The 25562-nt window shown below is 46.4% G+C and overlaps 1 protein-coding gene across 4 annotated transcripts in view; it reads left to right on the forward strand.

Annotated features, from left to right (window-relative positions):
• Positions 1-478: 478 nt before the first annotated feature.
• Positions 479-25562, forward strand: part of FAM219A (family with sequence similarity 219 member A) — a gene marked incomplete at both ends in the record, with an annotated part of 45491 nt that continues 20407 nt past the window's right edge. For all 4 annotated transcript variants that reach the window (XM_084236579.1, XM_084236580.1, XM_084236581.1 and 1 more), the window contains one exon: positions 479-538. In XM_084236579.1, coding sequence (XP_084092705.1) covers positions 479-538 — 60 coding nt within the window. The remainder of the gene's footprint in view (positions 539-25562) is intronic.

Raw genomic sequence — 25562 nt, forward strand, 5'->3', positions numbered from 1 at the left:
GGGGCTGGGCGCGCCGGGAACCTCCAGCTCCGTTAAGTCCCGCCTCCTCCAGAATAATAGGACCCGCGGCCGCGCGTCCTCGGAACTCCCGCAAGTGGGAGGGGCTGGGGCGCCCAGGCCCCGCCCCCTCATGAATAATGCAGGCCCAGGCGGTGTCCCGGACCCGGAAGTGGAGTTGCCGAGTCACCGCAGTGGCTGAGCTGCTGACAGGAGGCGGCGGCGCCTGAGGAGGAGGCGAGGCGAGACCTGCGGCTCCGCCGGGTCACAGCCGCGGCAGCGCGAGGCGAGCCCACGGCGTCCCGCCGGCCTCCGCCCGCCAGCGAGCCTCCCTCCCCGCGTCCCCCCCGGTACCGGCTCCGCTGTCGTCCCGGGCGGCCTACTCTGCACCCCCGCCCCGGCTCCTGGGGCCGCCGCCCCGCGCGGTCCCGTCGGCGTCCCCGGCAGCGCCCGGCCCCCGGCCCGCCCGCCCGCCGGCACCATGATGGAGGAGATCGACCGGTTCCAGGTGCCCACCGCGCACTCGGAGATGCAGCCGCTGGTGAGGGGGCGGGCGGCGGGCAGGCCCGGGCCGGGAGCGGGCGCCGCCTGAGGGGGCCGCGGGGCGCGGGGCCCGGGGACGGCGCGTGAGGGCCGCGTCCTGAGGGCTGAGGGCCGCGGGCGGCATCCCGGGGAGGGGGAGGCAGAAGGGGGCGCGAGAGGCGCGCGGCGGAGCGGCCTGGAAGGTCGGAGGGCGCCGTCCGCAGGAGCAGGCCGAGCGAGGCTCGGGAGCGCCGTCGGGGGGCCCCTGGGGGGCACAGGGGTGCACACCCTGGAGGAGGGCCGGGGGCTGGGCTGGGGGGCAGGGAGGACGGGGGGAGGCATTTAATTCAGCCCCAGAGGCCTGCGATGCTCCGGGCGGGGGCAGGGCCGGGAGGGGCTGGAAATGGGCTTATTTAGGGCAGGGGCCTGCCCACCGATGCGCTGGGTGTGGAGGAGGAGAGCGCAGCAGTCTGGGCTGGGGGACCAGGTCTGAGGAGGGAGCGCGACCACGAGATGGAGAATCTGGGGGCGCCAATGAGAGAGCTGGGGAACCAGCGGAGAGGGGCGGGGCCCTCCGGAGCCGCCGGTGCCCACCCGTTCAGACAAGCCCCCGCATCCTAGGCCTACGTGCTTCGAGGCCTCGCTGGGTGCCGATCCTGCCGCCCGTCCGCGCGCGGGGAGTCAGGGAGGAATGATGTCATCGTACCGGCACTGCACGGAGGGGATGGAAGAGGGGGGGCGACTCGGCGCACGCAGCCCAGGCCTCGGGGAGACCATGCCCCTGGCCACTGCTGCGGGGGAGGAGGTACCCTGACCGTCCTGCCTGCCTGGTTGTAGGTAGGGCTGGAGATGCTGAGGCCTAGCCAGCTGGTATAGGGACAGGAGGAAGGGGCGAGTTTCCTTCTCCTTTCTCCCTTGGAATTTGAGGGGCAGCTGGAAGGTGGCAGGATAGGCCGTGAGGCTAAAGGTGTTGGCCTTTTTCTCTCTGAACTCAACTGGAGCCAAGCAGAGCTCCCCGATTTCTGAAGTTTCTGGGATTCCCAGAGCTCTGAGTTAGGTGGGGAGGTGAGAAACAGGTTCTCCCCTCAGGCTCCCTGGCTGACAGATGTGCTTTGTGGTGTCCTGGGCAAGGAACCTGCCCATTATAGCAGCCAAGATGGACCTTGGTGGGGACCCACCTTGTAGCTCATGACTAACTCAAAGTCACACCTTTTGGGGTAATGGTTAAGAGAATTAGAGGACACCTAGCAGGAGATATAGGTGGTCTTTCCTCCCTTTTGTGAGTACTTGGTTCTAGAAGCCAAAGCCTCAAAGTTTTATGGAAATCTACAATATTAAACTGGGGAGAGAGATGCTGCAGGACTTTTTTTCTTAGTCTGATGTCATCATTGGGTTATTTAAGGGGCAGAACATCCTGGCGAGGCATCTGTCCCTATGAACTTTAAGAACTTTGAGCTGGGTTAAGAAAACTTTCCTTTCTGGGTTACCTTTGCAGTCAGCCTGACTTGTCAAACTAGATTGCCTTTCCAGTTTTAAGCATCTAATCAAGAATCCAGGGAGAATGGATGGAAAATGAGGTCCAAGTGGATTAGGAGAAGAAAGCAATGAATAGTTCTCTTCTATCTGGGGTTCCTAGGAAGAGGGGCCATAGCTATCCAGGCAAAGCGGTGAGGGAAACCAAGCTCTCCCAGTTGTCCTTGGTGCCTCTGTTGTTGCCTGAAGTTCTTAGTGATGATTTTACTGAGTAGTGGCCCGAGAAGGCTCGAGCTATTTCTAATCTGTGTCACTCTGGAGTAGAAGTGCTATGGCAAGGCGGCACTCATCAGAAAAGCTGTGGCTGCCTTCAGACCCCTCCCCTGCCTTTTTTTGTAGACTAAAGGAGCCCTCTCTGCACAAGGGTATTTTGTTGAGATTGAGTGAAAGCCTTAGATATTGCCCTGTAGCTCTATGCTTCTTGACCCCTGTTCCCAGGTTGAAGTCTAGAGGATTTCCAAAAACTCATCAGATGCTCTGTACATTATTGAGACCAGCAGAATCTGGTGTGGAGTTTCCCCCAAGTCTCATTTGGGGGCATAAGACATCAAAGTGTCATCCTAGGGAAGTAAAGGACCAAGGAGAGGAGCAAAAATGGCTCTTAGGAGTTTTTAGGTAAAGTGTGAAAACAAGGGTCCCAGGCTCAGCTGTGGCCTATTTCATTTTTTGCAATTATTCAGTGAGACCTTGTGCTGGGTCTGAGACCTTGTGGAAGTGTCTCCTCTACCCTGTTCTCAGTTTTCCCATTCATGAAATGAAGACAATCTATCTCTTTTAAAGTTTAAACAATAGGGCCTCCCCAGTGGCGCAGGGGGTTAAGACACAACCTATGAAGCTATTTGCAGCCACTGCAGCATGAGTTCGATCCCCAGCTAGGGAGCTACCCACATGGCGCAGCAGACCTCTCCTGACTCGCCCGCTGCTTCCCCTCAGCAATGTATTTCGGTCAGTCTGCCTGTTCTGCTTCCCACTCTGTCTCTGGTGAATCCTCTCACACCTCTGGCCTGTACCCCAGATCTTGGATGCATAAATAAATATTAAAAAAAATAAATAAACTTTAAACAATAGCTCCTCATTCTTCCAAAGAACATTCTAGTGACCTGATACCATTGATTCAGCAAATTATTTCACCAGATATTTATTGAGCAACTGCTCTGTTCCAGATACATACTAGGCACTTGAGAACACAGCAACACAGACCTAGATAAGGCCCTGCCCTCCTGTTCAGCTCCCAGGTCAGCAGAGGTTTGCTGTTCTTGCTCACTCTCTCAGTGTGTGCTCTCTGAAGGTGGAGTAGGAGCTCTCTCTGCCCCTCTGGACCAGTCAATGCTAATAGACACCTATCACATGGGTTCCATCATCAAATAACCTTCTGCCCCACAATGGTGGGAAAAATCCAGTGGTCATTCATACCTGGCAAGATGAGCTGTACGGAGAGAGCATCTTTTATTATTATTGTTATTTATTTAAAAGAGAAACTCAAGCTTGAAAGAGAGGCCTAAGGTTGTGGCAGGGGCTGAGAGAGAAGGCACAGCCAGCAGATCTGGGTGTTTCCAGGGTGCTAATTTAAGCAATAGTTCTCAGCTAGTGGGAGGAAGAGGAAGAGTTCCCTGCTCTGTTGTTGCTATTGCCACAGCTGCATGGAACCTCCTGTCTGGGGTGGGAGATTGCCTGAAGGGAGTGGCCTCCCTTGTTTCCCCATCTCGCCAATTATTTAATTGGCCTGGCTGCATCTCCACAGCTGAACCAGGCCTAGGCCTATCCCTGAGAGCTCCCCAGGGTCTCTTCCTGTTTTCTTATGAAAGAAATTAGAGCTCCTCTTGGAGACCAAGCCTCTGGGCTCCACTCCTCTGTGTCTATCTCCTAGATAACCCTGAGTTTTTCTTGCACAGATATTCCAAAAAAAAAAAAAAAAAAAAAACAAACCAAAAACAAACGCTGCCAGTTCTGATCTGTGGGACACACCTCATAGACTTCTGGAAACTCCCAGCTATCCAGGGTGCTCTGTTGAGCAATTGGGTTGAATTTGGGCTATTGTTTGTGTGAACGGCAGGGATAGCTCTCTGGCCTGGTTGTCTGTCTGCTAGACTGGTGAGTGCAGTCTCACAGGCTATGTCTTCTCTTCAGCTGCAATTGAAGAGAAATAGTTGTTGCAAAAATACAAATGGAACTTTTAAGCACTCAATTGTGTCAGGTAAAATACTCTGCCTCCTGTGCAGAGACCAAAGAGACCAAAAGAAAAAAAAAGGAAAAAAAAGGCATGTGGCACCAGACAGGGTATCTGTATGCTTGAGAGAAATGCTAGTCTGGTCTCCCTGAAACCTAGGTTATCCATTAAGTCATTTGTTTACTTCATGACAATATGCTCAATTCCAATTCTCCTGGGCAGCAGGAGAAGGGTGGGTTCAAGGGGCTACAGGAAGATTTTAAATATATGTCAGGAAAGAGTGGAGATCAATGGCGGGTGTTCCCCAGAAAGTGTACACTTCCCTTGGGAGAAGATTAGGAATGCTGAGGTCCTGACATTTTGACCATGTGAGCTTGGAATGGCATTTTAGATTCTCCTGCATCCTGACACCCAAGCATGGGAATGGCCAGGATACTAATTCAGTGACTCCTAAAAATGGCAGAGAAAATGCTGTGAAGATAATCAGAAGTGGCTATGGAAGATTCTATGATCTGGGAGCTCCAAGTTGTCTCAGTCACATGACTTTTTGATTCAAGGATAGATTCGTTCCTGTGGTTCATGACCCAGAAGTGTTTCTCACATTCTAGGAAAAGGCACCCCCACTTTCTTCCTATATTGTAAAGTGAGAATCTGGTTTGCTCAGACCTTCAGCTCCTCCCTTCTCTTCTCAATGAGCAAACATTAAGAACCTGCCTTCTGGGCCTCCCCTGGTGGCGCAGCAGTTGAGCACTGGGCTGCGAATCTGCCCGCAGCCTCTGCAGCGCTGGTTCGATCCCCGGCCATCGGCGAGGATCCCACATGGTGTGCAGACCTCTCCTGTTGCGCCCGCTGCTCCCTTCAGCAGTGTATTTTGTCAGTCTGCCTGTTCTGTTCCCCGCTCTGGCTCTGGTGAATCCTCTCACCCTCCCGCGCTTCTGGCTGTACCCAGTGCTTGTATAAATAAATAAATAAATAAATACATCTTAAAAAAAAAAAAAAACACCTGCTTTCTGCCAGATGTGCTCAAAACAGATTGAGGCACTATAGGGTAATGAGCACTGCAAGAGAAGAAAGGACCAGGTCCAGCAGGACCAAAGGACAGCAGGAGGGGCTCTCATCAAGTGGTCAGCAAGCACTTCACAGAGCTGACCTTGCTAAACTGTCCTTTACAAGAGGACTAGAAGCTTGACAGACCCTTACGATGAGATGGGGCAAGAGTTCCAGGCAGAAATTATGAGGAAGTAACAAAAGTGGTGGATGAGAGATTGGAGAAGGTGAGATTGGAGGTTGGGTAACTAATGTGAGGTGTGTATAATAATCTAGGCAAGAGATGATGAAAGTCTACCCTAGAGCAGAAAGAGAGGAGGGGACATAAACAGCGGCTACTAAAGAGGAATAGACAGGGTGTGGTAACTGTTCGGAGGTGGGGTGGAAGAGTAGCAAGTCAAGGATGACTCCTAAGTTTCTGGCATGGACATCTGGAGGGCAAGAGGGACCATCACCACCTCAGGAGATTTGAGGACCTATGTACCTCTTGTCCTCAGGAAGTGCTTATAGGGGAGAAGGCTGCTGTTTTCCTTTGCTCTACTACTGAAGTTGCATTCTTGGATTATAGAGGATCCAGGAGTCCTGCAAAACCAGAGAGCAGAGTGACACTGCCCCCACAACCTCAAAAGTGAGAAGCACTCACCTACCAGTGAATACTTTTCCATACAAACTGCTTTGATGAATGCAAATAAACTGGTGGTGGCAAGGAGCCGCTGTGGGTTTTTTTTCCCCCCAATAGCACTTTGATAAAGGGAAACTAGAATCCTTTGTTGACTGAAAGAGTGTTTCATGTTTCAGTTTCTGACCTAGCCTTTTACCATCATTCTGGTCAAATGTATGGCTTTCTAACTAATTGGCTGAACTGGGTCCTTTCATGATTTCTTCTAGAATGGATGTGTGAGTTAGTGCTCAAAATAGAAAGGAACATGTACCTCCCTCCTCCAAGGCCACCCTGGAAGCCTTCACTAGGGGTGTAAGCAGCACTCAGGCTACTATCTTCCAGACAGGGTGTGCCAAGGAGCAGGCTTCTGGGATAAGATTGCCCAGAGGTGACTTGGCTTCTCAAAGGCCTGACGTGTAGCCTCTGCAGGCAGGCACTTCCACCATGGCTGGGAGGCAGACTGAGTCACGTCTAGCCCCTGATTGCCTACTGTCCTTGACTGACTATAACCCAGAGTGAACAGAAATGGAAACAGAGACTTTCTTTGCTTGAACCTGATTAACCTCAGGGACCCTCCCTACTCCTTGAAAGGGCAGATGGAACCTTGTATCTAGAAAGGGACAAGCCTAAGAGATTCAGCTTCTTTTTTTTTTTTTTTTTTAAAGTTTTTCTTTTTTATAGAGGCATTTTTTTTAAATTTATTTGTTTGTTTGTTTTTGTTTATACATGCACTGGGTACAGTCAGAAGCTCGGGAGGGTGAGAGAATTCACCAGAGCCAGAGCGGGGAGCAGAGCAGGCAGAAGGACCGAAGTACACTGCTGAGGGGAGCAGCGGGTGGCAGGAGAGGTCTGCGCACCATGTGGGACCCTCCTCTGGTGGCCGGGGAGCAGCCAGGGATCAAACCGGCTCCGTAGAGGCTGCGGGCAGCTTCGCAACCCAGCGCTCAACCGCTTCGCCACCGGGGAGGCCCGAGATTCAGCTTCTTAGGCTTATCTGCTTCATGCTTTGTAGCAGACCCTGTCAGACTGGTGCAGGGAGCCGCAGAGTGGGTGGGAAGGGAATCATCAGGGTAATAGACACCCAGAAGTGCTGATTGAAGGAAGCAAGAGGCGTGGCTCAGCCGGCTCCCAAGCCATTGTTTCCTAAGGAGACTGATGGAAATCTGGCCATCTGGGTGGGATGAAGGAAGGAAGGAAGGAGGCAGAGCTGGTCTGGATTTGGCTCTGCACTGGAGTTCAGAAGTAAGCACATAACCCACATACAGAGTGAATGCCATGTCTTTAGGGAGGGACTCTGGACTTGGGAAGGTGGCTAGGAAGGAGGCAAGGAAGCCCCACGGTGGGTGCGGGTAGGGGAGGAGGCATGTCTGGCCTGGCATCCAGTAGGAGTTTCCCCCAAACTTTACATTTTCAGGAGCCAGTGGTAGCAAATATGCACTTCCATTTATTGTCATGCAGAGATGTCAAATTGAGAATGAGATATCAACTTGTGATTCTTGAGGATCAATTTTAAGTTCAGTGATGATGATGTATGAGTGGGCGCACAAGTGAAAAGAGACAAAAGGCCACAAAGGATGTTCTCTGCCGTATCATTCCAGCCCTGGGAAGGGTAAGTATGACAAGAGGCCACCGCCAGACAGAACCAGCCCAACTACTGTGGCTCCTGGCCTGGTTTTACCTTTTCCATCTCCAAGCTCTTGGCTGTCAGTACCAGAGTCCATTGGCTTGTCTCTAGAACGATACTGGAAGGGGTACTTTGAATTAACTGCACCCAAATGATGGTGTGAGAACCACATATATGATTTATAGTTCTATACTGATTTCCAATTTTGTACTTATTAGAATTGGTGAAGTCTTCAACTGAGGATGACTTAGACAACCTTTCCTATAGTATGTTATTAGGAATATTGGTCCTTCGAGACACTTTTGGGAGTGGTAGGGGAGCCAGAAGGATCTATAGATAAATCCCTTCAGGAAACACGACACACTCTGCCCTGTCGTGATGTTTCTTGACATTGTAAGGGCTCTGAGAGGTCCTGCAGTAAAGGACTTTCCAGCTTTGTTTAACCCAGTGTTTACCAAGTTTATTTAACTATGGAGCATTTTTTTCATGTTATCTCTATTAACATCTTACAAAACCAGTGTGTTTCACGGACTACTCTTTGGAAAATTCTGGCTTCGAAATTAGTCTCTAATTCTGAGCCTGTCTAAATTTATATTTTGTTCAGTTCTTTTGAACCTCTGCTATAACCCACATTATTTAGCCTCAGTTTAGTCTCTAGTGAGATGTTGCTACTTTGTCAGGGTCTACGCATGTAGCTATGAGTAGATAATTCCTAGTGAACTTTGGTCAGTTACAAAAGCGAAACCTGAGTACCTAATTTTTCTCATATTGCAAAGAGAATTGAATTTCTCTTCAAGCCCCTTTACTATATGCTGGCTTGGTGCTTAACATTTGAGGGGGCAGCTTTATTGAGATAGTCATATACTGTACACTGTGCCCATTTAGTACTTTACCTATTTGTATAGTTTAATGTATTTTAACAGCAAACTTAAAGGAACAGCACGGAAGACAGACAACACTAAAAACATATTCTTGCCTATAGGACAACTCAATTAGAAAAGTATACTGAATGGATGGAATCTACTGTATGATAAAAATGCTACATGTACCATTTCGTTGCCATCAATAAGAAATTTACTTATTTTTAAATAACCAAATGCTGGCATTCTCAAGAAAAAAATTGAACAGCTTTATTTATAATTATTATAAAGTTGAACTGCTGAAACTTGTTCCCTGAAACATTTTGACTTGCATTAATGTTTTATGTCTCCACATTTATATTAAAATTTAACACAAAAATTTAAATGGAAAAACTGCCAGCACCTGATTTCTGTCCCCTATTTTCCCATTTGCAATCATATACTTAGGTACCTTATAGCCCCTTGGTGGAAAAATTTTAATGTTGAGAACTACCAATAACTGGAAGAAGAGAATGTTTTTTTAGAATGAAATGTTCCCATCACAGTGGATTCTTGAACACATTCTCCACATATGTGGAGCTCGCTGACCAGATGTCTTTTTGGCATAATTGTTACACGTTTGGCATGGATAGCACACAGGTTGGTGTCTTCAAAAAGACCAACCAGATAGTCCTCACTTGCCTCCTGCAAAGCACCAAGAACTGCATTCTGGAAGTGAGATCTGTTCACATCCTGAGCAGTGGCTCATAGCAGATGCTGAAAGCGAAGTTTGCCCATCATAAATCCAGTCATCTTCTGATAAAGTCTAATTACAGGGAGGCCTTATTGGACTGGTAACAGTGAGGTCTCTTTACCCCTCCACTAGTGGGAGTGCTCTTGTGAGTGGCTTTTATAGCCAATTGCTTCCTTGGTCCTTCACCCCCAGGTTTATTTGCTGGCAGTCTGATTTATAGGAGCCTGGATATAAAAACCACTTTACTCACCCCTTTTTCCTTCTGCTGGTGCTCAGTGAGCTAGAGGCAGCCAGCGCTATTTGTTAGAGAGTGACGGCCTAATATTAACACCTAATACTTTATGTTTAATGCTGGTGTGGCTGCAGCATGCCTCAGTTATATTTCTATTGTTTGTCTGTGGTCTTTGGTCTGTGCTTTGTGTTCTGCTAAACAGAAGATAAAAGTGATAGTCCAAATATCTCATCAGGAAGAATCCCATCTCAGTTGAGATTTAAACTGAAAACTGATTCTCTGATTAGGGGATGCTGCAGTACTTCTCTGCAGTACCTTTAAATGTCCCCACTACAGCTCAAGAAACATTTCTACATAGTCTCTCTTTTTTTTTTTTTAAAATAGAGGCATGTTTTATTTATTTATTTGTTTTATTTATACATGCACTGGGTACAGTCAGAAGCGCGGGAGGGTGAGAGAATTCACCAGAGCCAGAGCGGGGAGCAGAGCAGGCAGAAGGACCGAAGTACACTGCTGAGGGGAGCAGCGGGCGGCAGGAGAGGTCTGCGCGCCATGTGGGACCCTCCTCCGGTGGCCGGGGAGCAGCCGGGGATCGAACCGGCACCGCAGAGGCCGCGGGCAGCTTCGCAACCCAGCACTCAACCGCTGCACCACCGGGGAGGCCCTCTACATAGTCTCTTTATGCCCCCTCCTCTGTGGGGCACATGAAGCATGATGACTATTAGACCTCACCCCGCATGCCAGTGCTCATTGGTCAGTAGGGCTGCCTGGAGCTGGTGTTAAGATGGATTTTGAGGCAGAGTCCTGGTTCAGTGAGAGCGACATGGTTGCACCTCCATGGTCTAGAATGGTCTTCAACAGAGGAAAGAGAAGTTCTGGTGATGTGCCTGCCGTCCTGGCAGTCCTGAATCATAGTTATCCTACATCTACCTTAAACTTACTCATTGATGCTGGAGCTAGCTACCGAAGGCTTTTGCCCTTCCCAGCTGGCCATATGTCTACCATTCATGCCAACTTTCTTTCTGGTAGGTCCAGCCAGGTCCTTTACCTCCTCTTGTCTCTTGGCATCTTGCAGCTACCTCTTCACTTAAGACTTCTTTCCCCTCTCTTATCTCTGCCTGTTCCACTGCTCCCCATTCTCTGATGGCCAGTGTAAACCCCCTTTCTTCAGGAAGCCTTTCCTGACTGTGCTAGTGAGTGCTCAATCAATCTCCCACACCTCTGTGACCTCTAGCACACAACTCAAAACATACAATATTTTGATCTGTCCTAACTTGGGGGTGTCTTCTTTGATATGTTTTGTTGTGTGTTTCATCACTCCAATTTCCCTTTTAACTCCTTGAAAGATATCTTCTGCCCCAGAGCTTAGGCTACTGAAAAAGATACTTGCTCTGGTGAAAACTATAGACGGACACAGCTAGTTTTGGTAAGGAGGAATAAGAGGGGAGCAGTGGGAAGGAGGTATTTCTAAGGAGGGGATAAGGAGAGATTCAGAGAGGTGTGTGAGTAGCTGCGAGTTAGCGAGTGGAATAGGAGGTACCTGTGAGAATTGTGGGAGATTTGGGGGAATACATGGATTGGGGCACTTAATCAAGATTCGAAAAATGTCTTTAAAACATCTCCTGCTGCTCCCCTCAGCAGTGTATTTCAATCAGTCTGCCTGTTTTATTCCCCGTTCTGTCTCTGGTGAATCCTCTCACCCTCCTGCACATCTGGCCTGTACCCCGGTTCTTGTATAAATAAAAAAAAAAATCTGCTAGGTACAAGAATGTACCAGACACAGGAAATAAACTTATGAATAAAGCAAACCTGGTCCCTGCCTTTCTGAGAGCTGTCTCTGAGTGGGAGAGACAGAAACTAAACAAATAAAGTGCCCAAACAAGATTACAATTACTGTGAACTTGTACACAAAAACTGTGACAAGTGATAGGAACATTAACAAGATAGTATGAGAGAGAGAAAACAAAACCTCCTACATTACAAGAGATTGGGGATATCAGATCAGGTGCCTATCACAAAGTGATGTCTGACTTCAGACCACAGGATGAGAAGGCTCTGAAAAGGCAGGACTTGCTTTTCTCACCCTGGGGTGTGTGTGTGTGTGTGTGTGTGTGTGTGTGTGTGTGTGGGACCTCCCAGTTAAGTCAGTATTCTGATTCCCTTACAAATTAGTCTTTCTGCATGCTTTTCCTTGCAGCATTAGGTAAATTTTTAGCAATAAGAGGCATAGGAGAGCATGACAGGGCCCATTCAGCCCGTCTCTGATTGGTAGCACAGCATATGCCAGTGAGGCTGGAGAGCTAGTAATAGAGTTGTTCAGTATTTAGTGAGGGAAAACTTGAGCTGAGCTAAGGAAGAGCTCCTACCTGAGTGTTGCAACATTGTATAACTTGTACACCTCCTCCTGAAGTGCCAGCCTGAATGTTCTGTTCTTTGTGTGTCAGGCATGGGATTCTCACACTCACCACAAGAAAGCAAGTGCTATGAGCTGTTCGTCCAGGAGCAGGCTTTTTCCAGGTGGAAGAGCCAGCAGCCACATTGGCATGCAGATTGAAGCAGCTGGTGAGAGGGCTTTCCAGTGGGCATCTTTCAAATCCTGAGTTGTTCCCCAAAGATTTCTGCTTCTAGAAAGTCCTTCTCCGCTCTCAGTTGGCCTGCTGCTTCTAGCCCTGGTTCAGAGGCCATCATAAGCTGAAAGGCCAAAGGGAAATAATCATGTGGGGAGGAGTATTGAACAGTGCTTTAGGGAAGCGAAAAGAGTTTATATGGAGTCAGGGAGGGAGACCAAGTTGGAGGGTGAAATTAAGAGGCAGCAAGCATTGGCACCAAAGGGAACCAATAGTAACCAAGTTTGGCCTTTGATCAGCTTCCTTGTCCACTTCCTGGGGTGAGCTGCAGCAATGAGGCCAACTAATCTTGGAGTAGTCCCTTGAGAGGAATTGGTTTGACTATCCTTAGCAGGGTGTGGATATCAGGGTGAGCTAAGGAGGGGTGTGGGCAGGGCAGGAACTGTCCACAGTAGTGGTAGGAAGTTGGTGGGGAGGGACTACAAAAGTAGCTCTGCTACTTTTGTTAAGACCTTTGGCCAGGCTCCCAACCTCTTTTGGGTTGTTTATAAAATAAATAAGGTCATGAAAACAAGCTGCAAATTGCTGCATCATTTCTGATCTAAGGATTGAGGGTGATTGATGATTAAGGGGTAGGTGATTTCCTTTTTCTATCAGTGGTTGCCAAGGGATCTTTTGCAGAAAAGGTGAGGAGGTGGTTTACTCTTCTCATCACCAAATGAGAAGAGTTCTTGGCCTCTTTGGCAAGGCCGTGGCTGCATATGGAAGTGTTGTAGGCTCCCACTGATTCCCAGAGGGGGTTCTATTGAGTAGGCCTGAGCCAGAGGAGGCCCTGCCCTGTCGCTCCCACCACACTGTGCTGTTGCAGAGTTCTCTTGTTCTCTTGGTGGAGTGGGGACTCCCTGGAGGGCCCTACTGCTGATGCTAGTGGAGGGTATCCTACTGCTGTTTCAGCTAACAAAGACCAATCAATTATCAGGGCTCAACAGGCATTTGAAGGTCCACATTGTTACTACTCTCCATGGGTCAGAGGGGCAGAGAAGGAGGCAGTTCCAGAAAAGGAGGCAGTTTCCAGCCTGCTGACCTTCAAGTTTTTTTTTTAACATCTTATTGTGAAATTTTTAAAATATATACAAAGTAAAGATAAAGGTAAAATGAACTCCCTAATTCTCATCCCCCAGCTTTATAAACACAAAACTAATCTTGTTTCACCTATACCCCACCTACTGGGTTACTTTGAATAATTATTTCATTTATAATCTTCTGTTTCTCATATTTCTGCAAAGATAATTAGGTCTCAAAGTTTGATTAGATTCAGAGTCAACATTTTTTGTGAAAAACATTTCTGAGATATGCTGTGTACTTCCTATTGTATTACATCAGGAGGCACAGACATATAGTTGTCCTTTTTTTTTTTTTAAAGATTTATTTATTTATGCATACAAGAGCTGGGGTACAGGCCAGAGACGCAGAGGGTAAGAGGATTCACCAGAGAAGTGGGGAACAAAACAGGCAGACTGACTGAAACACACTGCTGAGGGGAGCAGTGGGGAGACAGGAGAGGTCTTCTGTATCATGTGGGCTGCTCTCTGGCCGCCCGGGTATTGAACTCGTGCTGCAGAGGCTGCGGTTTGCTTCATAGTGTGGTGCTTAACCCCTTGCGCCAGCAGGGTGGCCCCTGTCCTACTTTTTTTGTGATGCTCAGATTGATTAGTGGTGGTTAGCCTGATCTCTCTATCACAAAGGTTCTCCTGCAACCTTTCACCCTAAGTAGCCATTGATGGTCATTGCCTCAGTCCATTATTTCATCAGGCGTTTCCTTCATATTTGCACAGCAGAGAAGCCATGTCTGACTTCATTCCCTATAGATATCCCCAGCCTTTTCTCCTTCAAGTTCACTTTTTCTGTAACTTACTCTTTACCACCATTTTCTTCCCTATATGACCCTAGGATATCTTCAGAGCGTGTGTACCCCCAACCTTCACTGCACCCCTGTGTTTCTCTGAGGGAAGGGACCTTACTTGGTATCTTTCCTCACTGAACTAGCACTCTCTCCTCTCATGAAGCTCCTGGGTATGTTCTCTATGTCTCCTGTTATAGCCATGCTGAAGCACACTGGAAGGGGAGGTGGTGTTAATCTTTTCCTTCTTTGGGAGAGAGTTCAGCAGGGGCTGGGTTTATTTTGCCTTCCCAGGGATTTCTGAATAGCCTTCTATGCTGAGAGGGCCTCACTTACTCACTTATTTCCTGAACTTCCTGCCCCCTCATGGATCCTGGCAGTGATCCAAGCTTGATTTCCTGTTTAGCTGGACTGTGGGGTGGGAGAGGTTGGAGGTGGCGCAGAGCGGACAGCTCTAGTACTCTTAGACCCTTTTTCTCTTTCCAGTCAAGTTCAAAAACCTTTGAGGGCTAGAACACAGCTCAACTTTCTGGTACCTTAACATTCCTGTGCTGCCTGGGATTTCCACCAGACTTTCTGTCCTCACAGAGGAGAGAGTATAGAGACACTTCTGTGTGTGCATGTGCCCCAGACAAACACTCACAGTGCATTCATCATGGGTACAGTGAGCCAGCTAACTAGGAAAGCCCACTGAGGTTGAGATCTGCTTCTTGCAAGCCTGAACCCACCCCAGGACCTGTCCTTGTTCAGAGGGTTGCTGTACTTCCACCACCCTAGCTTAAGAGCTGTTAGTCCTTAGTCATTGTGTCCAATGCAGTAGAGAATCTGATGGGGCAGCAAGTCTGAGAGATGGAGGTTGGCTAGGGGCCTGGCTCTGCAGCAGCCAGAAATATTAGAAGTTCCGTAGTGACTATAGTCTATCGCCCTTTATAGGATTTCTTTTCTTTTTTAAAAAAAAGATTTATTTATATATGCATATAAGAATTGGGGTACAGGCCAGAAGTGTGGGGGTGAGAGGATTCACCAGAGACAGAGTGGGGAACAGAACAGGCAGATTACCAAAGTACACTGCTGAGGGGAGCAGCGGGCGAGCCAGGAGAGGTCTGCTGTGCCATGTGGATTGCTCCCTGGCCGGCTGGGGGTCGAACTCGTGCTACAGAGGCCGCAGACTGCCCCTTAGTGCGGCACTCAATCCCTTGCGCCACCAGGGAGGCCCAAGACTCAATTCTTTAACATGGTCTTTTCTCTCCAGCTCATTTCCCCTGAACTCTCATCATCACATCCAATCTCACTGACTATTCCTACATTTATCTCATATCCAAGGTCTCTTCTGCTTTAGGACCCATGCATATGTTGTTCCTTGTACCTGGAAAGCCACCTCTGGGCCTTCTACCTTTTTTTTGTTGTTGTTGACTTTTATTCATCCTTCTGATCTTAGTTCAGCTATAATTTCATCATGGAGGGCTTCCCTTAAACTCTAGACTGGGTCAGTGGCCTTCTCCTTAATGCATTTTTTACCTTTATAATTTTATATTTATTTGTATTATTATCCTATTCACATGGCTCTTTCTGAGGCTGTTTCATGAAGGCATAGACCATATCTATTTTTTACTTCCTATGATGTCCCTTGTGCCTTGTAAGGTCACTTTTACATGGTAGACACTCACTTGATATCTATTGAATGAGTCAGTGAATGAATGAATGGATGTGTGGGTGGATGGATGAATTCTGTCTCCTTGTTAACCCCACGTCATATCTTACTGTCACATTCAACTGTACATTCTGCAGGCGTGTGTTCTACTCTTTATGAGCACTTACTATGTGTCTGCCACCAGATACACATTTCGTTTAATCCATTCGAGAATATGAAAAATCTACAGAGAAGGCAAATGAGCTCCAAGGTCACACAAGTAAGAAGTGGCAAGGCCTTGTTTCAAGCCCAGATGTGTAACGTCAAAGCCCACGCTCTGAACTGTAGCACTACACTGCCCCCTTTTGGTAGTTTGGAGAGTTGTCATTGGGCCCAGTTAATTTCAACTGGTTAATTTCAACCCTAAATCGATGTTTTTTGGAATTTAAACCTCTAAGAAGTCATGATCTAGTTCTAGCCCTCCTGCTGTGGCCAGAGCATAGTAGGACACGGTAAAGGAGATTCAATCTGGACTCTCCAAGGTGCGTATGTCTCAGGGGCTGCTCCCATCTGTTTTCCGTCCACCCCTTATAACCTTCAGGGCTTAATGCAGTGTCCTGTTCTAAAAAGCAGAAAGGCCAACAACTGAAATGGCCTGATCAGCAGTGTCCTGGGGAGTAAGCATGGCCTGATTAAGATCCTAGGGAAAAGCACCAAGAAAGGGAGTTTGTCTCTTTATGATTTAGTCACTAAAGATAGAGCTCTGGAAATTGGCTTTAAGGCTCTCCTGAACTCAGTAAGAGGACAAAATCTCTTGCTCTTGATTAGAAAAATCTCGAGCTAGCCAGTATCCTAAACTCCTTTTGGTGACTAGGGAAATTGGAACTGATAAATACTTTAGACTAGATGGAAACAAGAAAATGAGGAGAGAACAATGTAAAACAAAAATCATTTTCCTTTATGTCAGGCATGTTGTAAAGTGTTTTACATACATTATATCATTTAATTTTAACACTGACCCTGAAAATTGGATGGAATTACACTTACAGACAGAAAGGGGTGTTGAGAAAGGTAACTTGCCAAAGTTAAACAACCAGCTGGTCTTAGAACTATTCCAGATCTTTCTGATGTCAAAACCCAAGTACTCCCCACACCCCATTGGTGAGAGTACATATCATCAATAACTTCTTTGGAAAGACAGTTGGCAGCACAGAGTGTGCTTGACATATTCCCTCTGATCCCCACATTAATTCCACTTCTAGGAATTTATTAAGCTAAAGAAACAGTCAGACCAATGTATAAAGACTTTTTCTTGTATCATTATAGTTATAAGCATATATAATGTTATAAGACTATAACATTATAATAGTTATAATTGCTACATTAAAATAGTGAGGAGAAGCAATAAAGAAAGTAAACGGTATAAGTCTCCATCAGTGGGGCCTGATTAAATTATTGTACATCCATCCCACAGCCCATATATAGTCAGTCCTTTAGAACAAAGAGGTAAGATCTAATACAGATTGACATGAAAAGATGTTCAAGAGATATTTATATATATTTTAAAGATTTATTTATTCATACAAGAAGTGGGGTACAGGCTAGAGGTGTGGGGGATGAGAGGATTCACCAGAGACAGAGTGGGGAACAGAACAGGCAGACTGACTGAAATACACTGCTGAGGGGAGCAGCGGGCGAGTCAGGAGAGGTCTGCTGCGCCATGTGGGTATCTCCCTGGCCAGAGATCGAACTCATGCTGCAGTGGCTGTGGACAGCTTCATAGGTTGCATCCCAACGCCTTGTGCCAACAGGGAGGCCCAAGATATATATTTTTTTATTGTGATAAAATGTACATAAAACAAGGTACCATTTTCACATATATTTGTAATATATATGATCTGATTCATTTATGTTTAAATTTATATATGTTATTACACATTTTAAAAGTCTGAAATTAAACAGTAAACTGGCAACAGTTCTGATTCACAGGGCTTTCACATTCTTCTATGTATTTGAATTTGTTATGACAGCTAATATTACTTTTCCTCTAATAATTTTTTTCCATCCTAGAAATCAAATGGTCAAAAATCTTTCTATTGTATCATGCCTACATGCATGCCAATGAGTTGGTGAGAGGAATTGGCTGTGGAAGTGCTGCCAGGTACCTATATACCACCTATCTGGCTAATCTTATTTTTGTTGAGCGTCCCCAGTTTTGGCCACATTTGACTCAATTCTTCTCACTTCTTAAGTTCTGCAGAGCCCTGTAGTTTTAGGAGAAGGGTTGTTTTTTTAGAAGTAGAAAGCCATCCACATTAATAAGATACATTCATGTCTCTTATTTCCTGTTTAGAGGTCTCCTGCAGTCTCACCTTGACAATAAAAGAGAACCATGGGGGGGCCTCCCTGGTGGCACAAGAGGTTAAGACGAAACCTATGAAGCTCACCGCAGCCACTACAGCGCAAGTTCAATCCCCGGCTAGGGAGGTGACCCACATGGTACAGCAGACCTCTCCTGACTCGCCCACTGCTCCCCTCAGCAGTTCATTTCAGTCAGTCTGCCTGTTCTGTTCCCCACTCTGTGTCTGGTGAGTCCTCTCGCCCCCCAAAAAATTTAAGCCTGTACCCTGATTCTTGTATGTACAAATAAATAAATCTTAAAAAAAAAAAAGAGAGAGAGAGAGAACCATGGGGACAAATTTATTTTCACATTCCCCAAGGTAAAGCCATGGTCACTAATGTGTCAACATTCTGAGTGGTTCTCTTTAACTTCTGGTCTTCCTCCCATGAGTGTTGCTGCTTATTGTGGTTTTCAGTGTGACCTTTTTATGCAATAAAGTAGGGAAGGGGTCAAGATACTTGGGATCAAGCCCTAGCTCGAGGACTTGAGAAGAGTTGCTCAGCTTTACATGGTGTCAGCAGCTTTCTCTGTACAATTGTGATAAATAATAGATACTGGATTTTAGGGCAGTGAAAATATTCTATATGATACCATAATAATGCCCCCCCATGTCATCTTACATTTGTCCAAGTCCATAGAATGCATGACACCAAGAGTGGACTATCATGTAAACTGTGGACTTTGGGCGATGTGATGTGTCACTGCAGGTTCATCAATTGTGTGCATGTATGACTGTTGCAGAGGATATTGCTAATGGGGAGGCTAGCTAGGCATATGTGGGAACAGGGGGCCTATGGGAAATTGCTGGAACTTTCCCTCAATTTTGCTGTGAAGCTAAAATTGCTTTGTAAAAGTCTTAATAGAAAAAAATAGATGCTATTTCTATATCTTAACATTGCCAGAGGACAAATGAGATAGTAAATAAGGAAAAAGCTTTGAAAGTGTATGTTGCATTACAAATATTATATATATTTTTTAATTTAGCCTTTTCTGATTTTTCTTTATAAACTCTTAAGAAACATGTCTCTAAATCTGTTTCCTAGGATGTAGGAATTTTATAGGGCCATAGGAAAGATGCCAAGCAGTCTGGAAAGGCCACTTCATTCTCAAAACCCGCCAGAGGAAGAGGGAGGAGAGAGGAGAGGATTCATTTTCTGTTTTAACCACTTCTGTATTATTTTAACTTCCCTCATTGAAAATGTATTACTTTTCTAAGTTAAGTAAACCAATAAAGCTTTTTTTTCTAATGGCATGTTTGGGACCAGAGAAATAAACTGGATGTCATCTGCATATAGGGCTGACATCTGGGGCAAAGAAAACAGGATTTGAAAAGCTGAGCAATTGGAGAAGCATCCATCTTGGGCCATGTTGTTAAAAACTATTGCATATCAGACCAATGAGTTTTTAATAGCAGGAGCCATTGCTGGGACTTGAGCAAGGAGATACAGTAAGCAGAGTGGTGTTTAATTCCCCCCCCCAAAAAAAAAGTAACTTTAGAGTAATGTACAGGGTGAGTTGGAGGAAGAAGAGGTACATTGGGAAGGTGAGCGGACTGCCACTGCGGTGGTCCTGGGATAAAATGATAATGACCTACAGTAGAATGTTGACTGAGAGAATGTTTAAAAAAAAAAAGAAAAAGAAAAAAAGTGATGGGAGCTATTTTGAAGAAAGTGTTACAATGGGTTTGTCATTGGCTTGTGAGGGGTGGGCTGGGGGCAGGCTGGGAAAGAGGCCACTCAAAAGGAGATGGAAGCCAACTTGAAAGAATCCCCAGTGGCCAAAACTGGAACAATTGGAGCAATAAAATAAATAACAATAGTATTGGGTTAAACCTCCAAAAGAAAATAAATATACTTCAGTTCCTACTGATACAAATAAGTGATCAATAAAGAAACAAACAAATTGGGGAGAAGGAACAAACCTTCCAATTTCTTTCCTGAATTCCATTAAATTACCTTTAGGACATCGTAGTAATAATTTCCTCTGGCAAGATTGTTAAAAATAGTAGGTGAAATTTTAAGAAACAAGATAGCCTATAAAGTATCTCTCTCAAAATATGTATTACTATGGTTTTTTTTTAAAGATTTATTTATTTACTTATTTATACAAGCACTGGGTACAGTCAGAAGTGCGGGAGGGTGAGAGAATTCACCAGAGCCAGAGCGGGGAGCAGAGCAGGCAGAAGGACCGAGGTACACTGCTGAGGGGAGCAGCGGGCGGCAGGAGAGGTCTGCGCACCATGTGGGACCCTCCTCCGGTGGCCGGGGAGCAGCCGGGAATCGAACCAACACTGCAGAGGCTGCGGGCAGCTTCGCAACCCAGCGCTCAACCGCTGCGCCACGGGGGAGGCCCTACTATGGTTGTTTTTACATATGCCCACAAGTTCTTTGATACTTCTCCTTAAGAAGTGGAATTTAATTCTCCTTCCCTTGAGTATGGCCTGGATTTAGTAAATTGCTTCTAACCAATATAATAGGGTCAGAATTACATTAAAAATAATAACTTTATAGTAGAGAAACCTGGCAGACACAAGCTAGGTGATAAAAGTTAACATCACCAGTAATAAGTCATGCACCCCTCAATGTGTTATGATGTGAAGAACTCATTACCCATGTGGTTTTCCTCCTGAAAATCCATACCCTTAGTTTAAGCAACATCAGGCAAACCCAAATTGGAGGAAAAGTCTAGAAAATACCTGACCAATACTCTTTAAAATTCAAGGTCATGAAAGTCAGGGAAAGACTGAGAAATGAAGGAGACAAAAGGCAATACATCAATTAAATGAGATATGGATCCTGCAGCAGGAGAGAGATATTCATAGAAAAATTGGAGACTTTTGCATGAAGTCTATAGTTTATAGTATTGATTTTATCAATGTAGATTTGATAAATATACCATGGTTATATAAGATACTAATATTAAGGGGAATGGGTGAAGGGTATACAAGGATTCGGACTGTCTTGTGTATTTCTTCTGTAAATACAGAATTATTCAAAAATAATAATGATCCCTCCTTTTTTTCAGTTTATTTAATTGGGAAAGTGATTATTCCATTAACAAGATAAGGCTAGTTAAGAGGAAAAACTAGGCTATGGGAGGGGTAGGACATGAATGACAGTAGTAGGTAATTCAAAATGTGGGTCTGAAGCTCTGAGAGTTTGAGATACAGATTTGGGAGTAACATCCAGAGAGCAATTTACTTGAAGGAAGGTCTACATTATTATTACTATTTTTATATGCCAGGAGAGAGCTTGTGGAAAGAGAACCAGTAACCACATTGAGGGAAGCACATGCCCACCACACACATGCATATACACACAGACTCAGGCCATGAGCCAGGAGGTTAACTTGGGATAGAACTCTGCATGGTAGAATTGAGGGTGATTCTTTTCTTCTTTTGTTATTATCTGGACTTTTTATAGTAAACCATTTTCCTCTTAAATTCAGGGATAAAAATAAATTTCTTTATTTAAGTTTTTAAGTTTTGGTGCTCTTTGCCAAATTTCTGTAATGTCCATGATGGGGACAAGGCACCAGGTACCCTTTGCTCAAGTGCAGACAAAGTAGATGCTACCTTTTCTGGAGTAATACAGGCTCTGCAGTGACAGGATGGAGAATCTGGCACATGTGTGTGTACATGTGTGTGTGAGGTATGTGTGTGTGAGAGAGACAGAGTGTGTGCAGTGGCCACTGAGTTGGGGGAGGAGCCACTGATTTGTCTGACGTGCCACATGTAAAACGCTCCCTGCCCACCTAGCTCCAAACCAGGTCAATTTAGTCCTGAGCTTCCATGGGAACTGAGAGATATTTTTTCACACAAACCAAGATCCTCAACCTCACCCATTGTTGGAAATCTGGCCAGGGAGTCAGGCTGCTGGCTTGAAGCCTACGCTGCGTTCAGAGAGAGTGATTGGAGTCATGGTGAGGCACTTCTGGCCATGCGGGCCATGGTTCCAAGCAGGCAATCAGTTGGTATTGGAGATGAACAGAGAGGGACCTGGGGTATTTAAGGTCAGCATTAACCAGCGGGTGGGACTCTTGTCCAGAGCCTCCAAGGTCTTCAGGGGAGGAACCCTGAAGTCTTCAGTTCAGAACCTTGGATAGCTCCTAGAGTAGTCCAGACCCTATCAGGTCTGAAAAGTCTAGAAGCCTGAGTCCTTAATAAAGCCCTTGATTAATTAATTTTGAAGCACTTTCCCACATGTCTCTAGCTGTGAAAGACTTCTGTTTCCAAGGTCAGCCTTATGCTTCCAGGAACTCCCCCATACCGCCTGCAGTCACTGCCCCATCTCCCCCCACACACATCTATCCTGACTGAGCTCTCTGTTGAGGTCACCATCATTCTGAAGGTGAAATAAGCTTTTAAGACAACCATGTCCTCTCCTAAGCTATCCCTGTGCAGGACATGACACCCTAATACCTCAGGGCTGTAAGACTCTGGGTGGAGGGGAGGAGAAAGAAAAGGTCTAGTGGAACAAGGTCATGTTTAAAGAACCTTTGTCTCTAAGACCAAGGGCATGCCCTCCTCTGTGGGATTGGAAGGAAGGGTATGAAGCAGGGGAAACGAAGGAGAAGTACTGAGTCTGAAGCAGGAACCTTTCATGAGCTGTCACTGTGCAGGTATAGCAAGTAGAAGCAGAAATGAAACTAGTGAGCTCAGAGGCTCACAGCCTGGCATCCCCACCCTCAGCCATGTACATGGCCCCCAGGGAAAAGATCGTTAAATTAGCACTGTAGAGGGAGTGGTTTTCTTCCTGATTCTCCCAATCGTCTAGAAGAAGGGTGTTTGTGAGGAGTCTGGAAGGGCAGATAAATGATTAGGGATTGAATTTTCTAGTCTAAAGTTCCTCTTCTACCTCCAGGCCTCTTCCATGGTTAAATGAATCAGAGCCAGCAAATGAGGTTACAGTGCTCTCACTTTAAGATTGCCTGGGTTGGTGAGTAAGGAATAAGCTCGCTTGTGTAAAAACACTCCAGTTTCCATTCTTCCCAGCCAGCTCTGCTCTATGCAGGGGCATCCTCCTTTTGAGACCTGTCTTCACCTCTCGTGGACTCCTGGTCCCTAATTGAAAATGCATTACGTACCTTATACCTCTAAGAACTTCCCGGTGAAAGAAACAGATGCTGAAGCAATAGTGGAAAATAGCTTCAGGCTCCCTCTCATAGCACCACTCAGTCATAATGGGGCAGGGAAGAACAGGGAGGAGAAAAGGACATTTTTTTTTTTTTTTTTTGCTGAGTCATGAGTGGATCTGGTCGCATTTGGGCTGGAAGGCTAGAGTTGCTTCCACCCCACCTAAGAGGTCTAGCTGGATACCATCCTGGAGATGGGAGTGTTAGCAATGTTATGACCCCTTTGTGGATGAAGAGATGCTCAGAGGATCTGGATCCAGTCTGTCCCTCAGCCTGGCCCCTCCGGCCTGTGGAAACTGTTTTGGCTTCTAGGAGAGGTCCTTACTGTGGAATGAAGCACGGACTTTCCATGCACAAGGAAACCTGGAGAAGAAATGAGAACAAATGAGGACTCTGCCAGATCCCAAGAGAGTTGTTTGTGTTGGCTTTTGTTCAAGTAGAACAGGCTCACCTCAGCCAGAGTTTGCTTTTGACCTGTGCTCTCAGGGGCAAAGGTGCCCCCAACCCCATGTTTGCCTTCCTTACAGCGGATGCTCACCAATCATAGTTTCATTTAGGAGCAGTGATTATGTGACCACAAACCTTACCAAATTGAATACAATCATAAGCATTCAAAAGAAGAAACAGTTCAAGACTCAGGGGAGGGAGCAGCTGGCTGGAAAGAAGGGCCCATGAATTCTAATCCCAGCGCTGCCATCTGGCATTGACCTGGGACAACTCATTTACTTTCTGCCCTGGAGGCTCATTCTAGAATCTCAGGGCCTGAATAAAAACAGACCTGGAAGCTCAGAGAGTGAAACAACCTCTCTAGACTGTCAGTCGGCACAGTGCACAGGCCCCGCTCTCTAGCAGCTTGTACTTACTATTTAAAGAGCTTTCTTGGATTTCCCTTCGCCTTCTCCTTGTCCTTACATCATCAGAACTCCCAAGAGCTCCCCTGCCTTGGGCAACTCACTACCTGGTAGATAGGGTTGTTAGCCCAAGGTTGTCAAAAACACTGTGGGTGGACAGAGGATCAGAGCAGCCCCACCCTCCACCGGGTTTGCTGAATATTTGGATTCCAAGTTGGCTGCCCACTCCTCTAGTACGCAACAGTAAAACTTGGGCTTCACTCATTTAATGGTGGAATGTATATATGCAAGCAAAATCTGAGCCTGGAGAAAACTGTTTGCTTAGCTGGTGATCAGTCCCCACGACTTGACCTGAAATTGAGCTACTACTTTGGGCATGGACCTTAAGTGGGGTTTTAACTAGGTCAAGTCTTCAGGTGAGAGAGTGAAGGAATGTTTCAGGGCCTCCTATTTTGGGTGTTCTCCAGAATATCTTCCTGGAAGGCAATCATTCAGCCCCAAGCCAGAAACTTAACATGGAATCAAAGAGCACACAATGTAACATCTGCGTGGGACACCATTTGACACGGTCCTGGCATAGTGCGGCAGGCCACCAGCCTTTTGTCACCTCTCTGTTACAAAAAGATCCTTGCTGTGGCTTCAATCCAAGGAGAAGGCGTCTATCTGTTACCAGGTGACGATCCTTCATTATCTGTGCTAAGCACTGGGAGGACATAGTGGAGAGAGGCATAGTCCCTGCCTTCATGAAAATTTATTAAACAAATTTTACAAGCAAGTCATTTAAGTAAAACTTGATAAGTGTATGGCAGAAACATATTGGGAGAGGATCTGGGAGAGTTTATTACAGAAAGAGCTAGCCTAGTCTGGTATTCATGGGAAGATTCTTTTAAGAGATCCAGAAGGGGAGCATTAGGTGGGAAGGGCCTTGGTGCTCCATTGGGGACGAACACAGGTGATGCAAAGTGTCAGAAGCTTGGGGAGGGGTGATGCAAGAGGAGGGTGGGGGAAGGGAAGGGAAGGCAGTAACCTCCTCTTTGCCATCCTTTGTAGCCAGGTCTGAGTGACTCCGGTCCAAAAGGGCTCAGTGGAGGCCACCCAGACTACTATGGCACAGGCCCAGGAGAGGCTGGTGTCTGTTCCATCTCCGTAGCCTAGGGCACTCACGGGGATGCTCAGGAGAGGTGCGTCAAGCCCTGGGGTTCACACAAATGGAGTGGTCCTTACCTGGCAGCACCGTTCAGAGGAGGGAGAAAGCAAGAAAGACCAGGCACTTACTTGCCTACAAATCCTCCCTGTATGTTTTTCTATTGCTTTGAACTGTTTATTAATACATGACAGAAGCCATTTCCCTATTTAGATGGTTCCGCTGGGAATTCCACACCATCACCCCCCCTTCCTGAGGTAGATAAAAAACATCAGCTTTCAAGATTTTATACTTGGATTTCAGAAACTAAATTACATTACTACGTCCGGTGAGACGGCGCCATGGCCTGTCCCTATCTGCCTGCTGCAGGCACTGGGAGGCCGATAACATCAGCGTGTCGAAGCAGCTCGATCCAGACAATTTGCAGCTGGCTGGAGCAGGGCCAGAGGGGGGTGGGTGGCAAAATTCTCTCAGAATCCAGAGCAGCCCAGAGTTGACTGCAGAGTGGGATCCAAGATTTTCATGTTCTTTCCATCGGCCATCAGGTCTCCTGTCTATAG

The sequence above is a fragment of the Talpa europaea genome, assembly GCF_964194135.1.
Source record: "Talpa europaea genome assembly, chromosome: 7".
Taxonomy (NCBI): domain Eukaryota; kingdom Metazoa; phylum Chordata; class Mammalia; order Eulipotyphla; family Talpidae; genus Talpa; species Talpa europaea.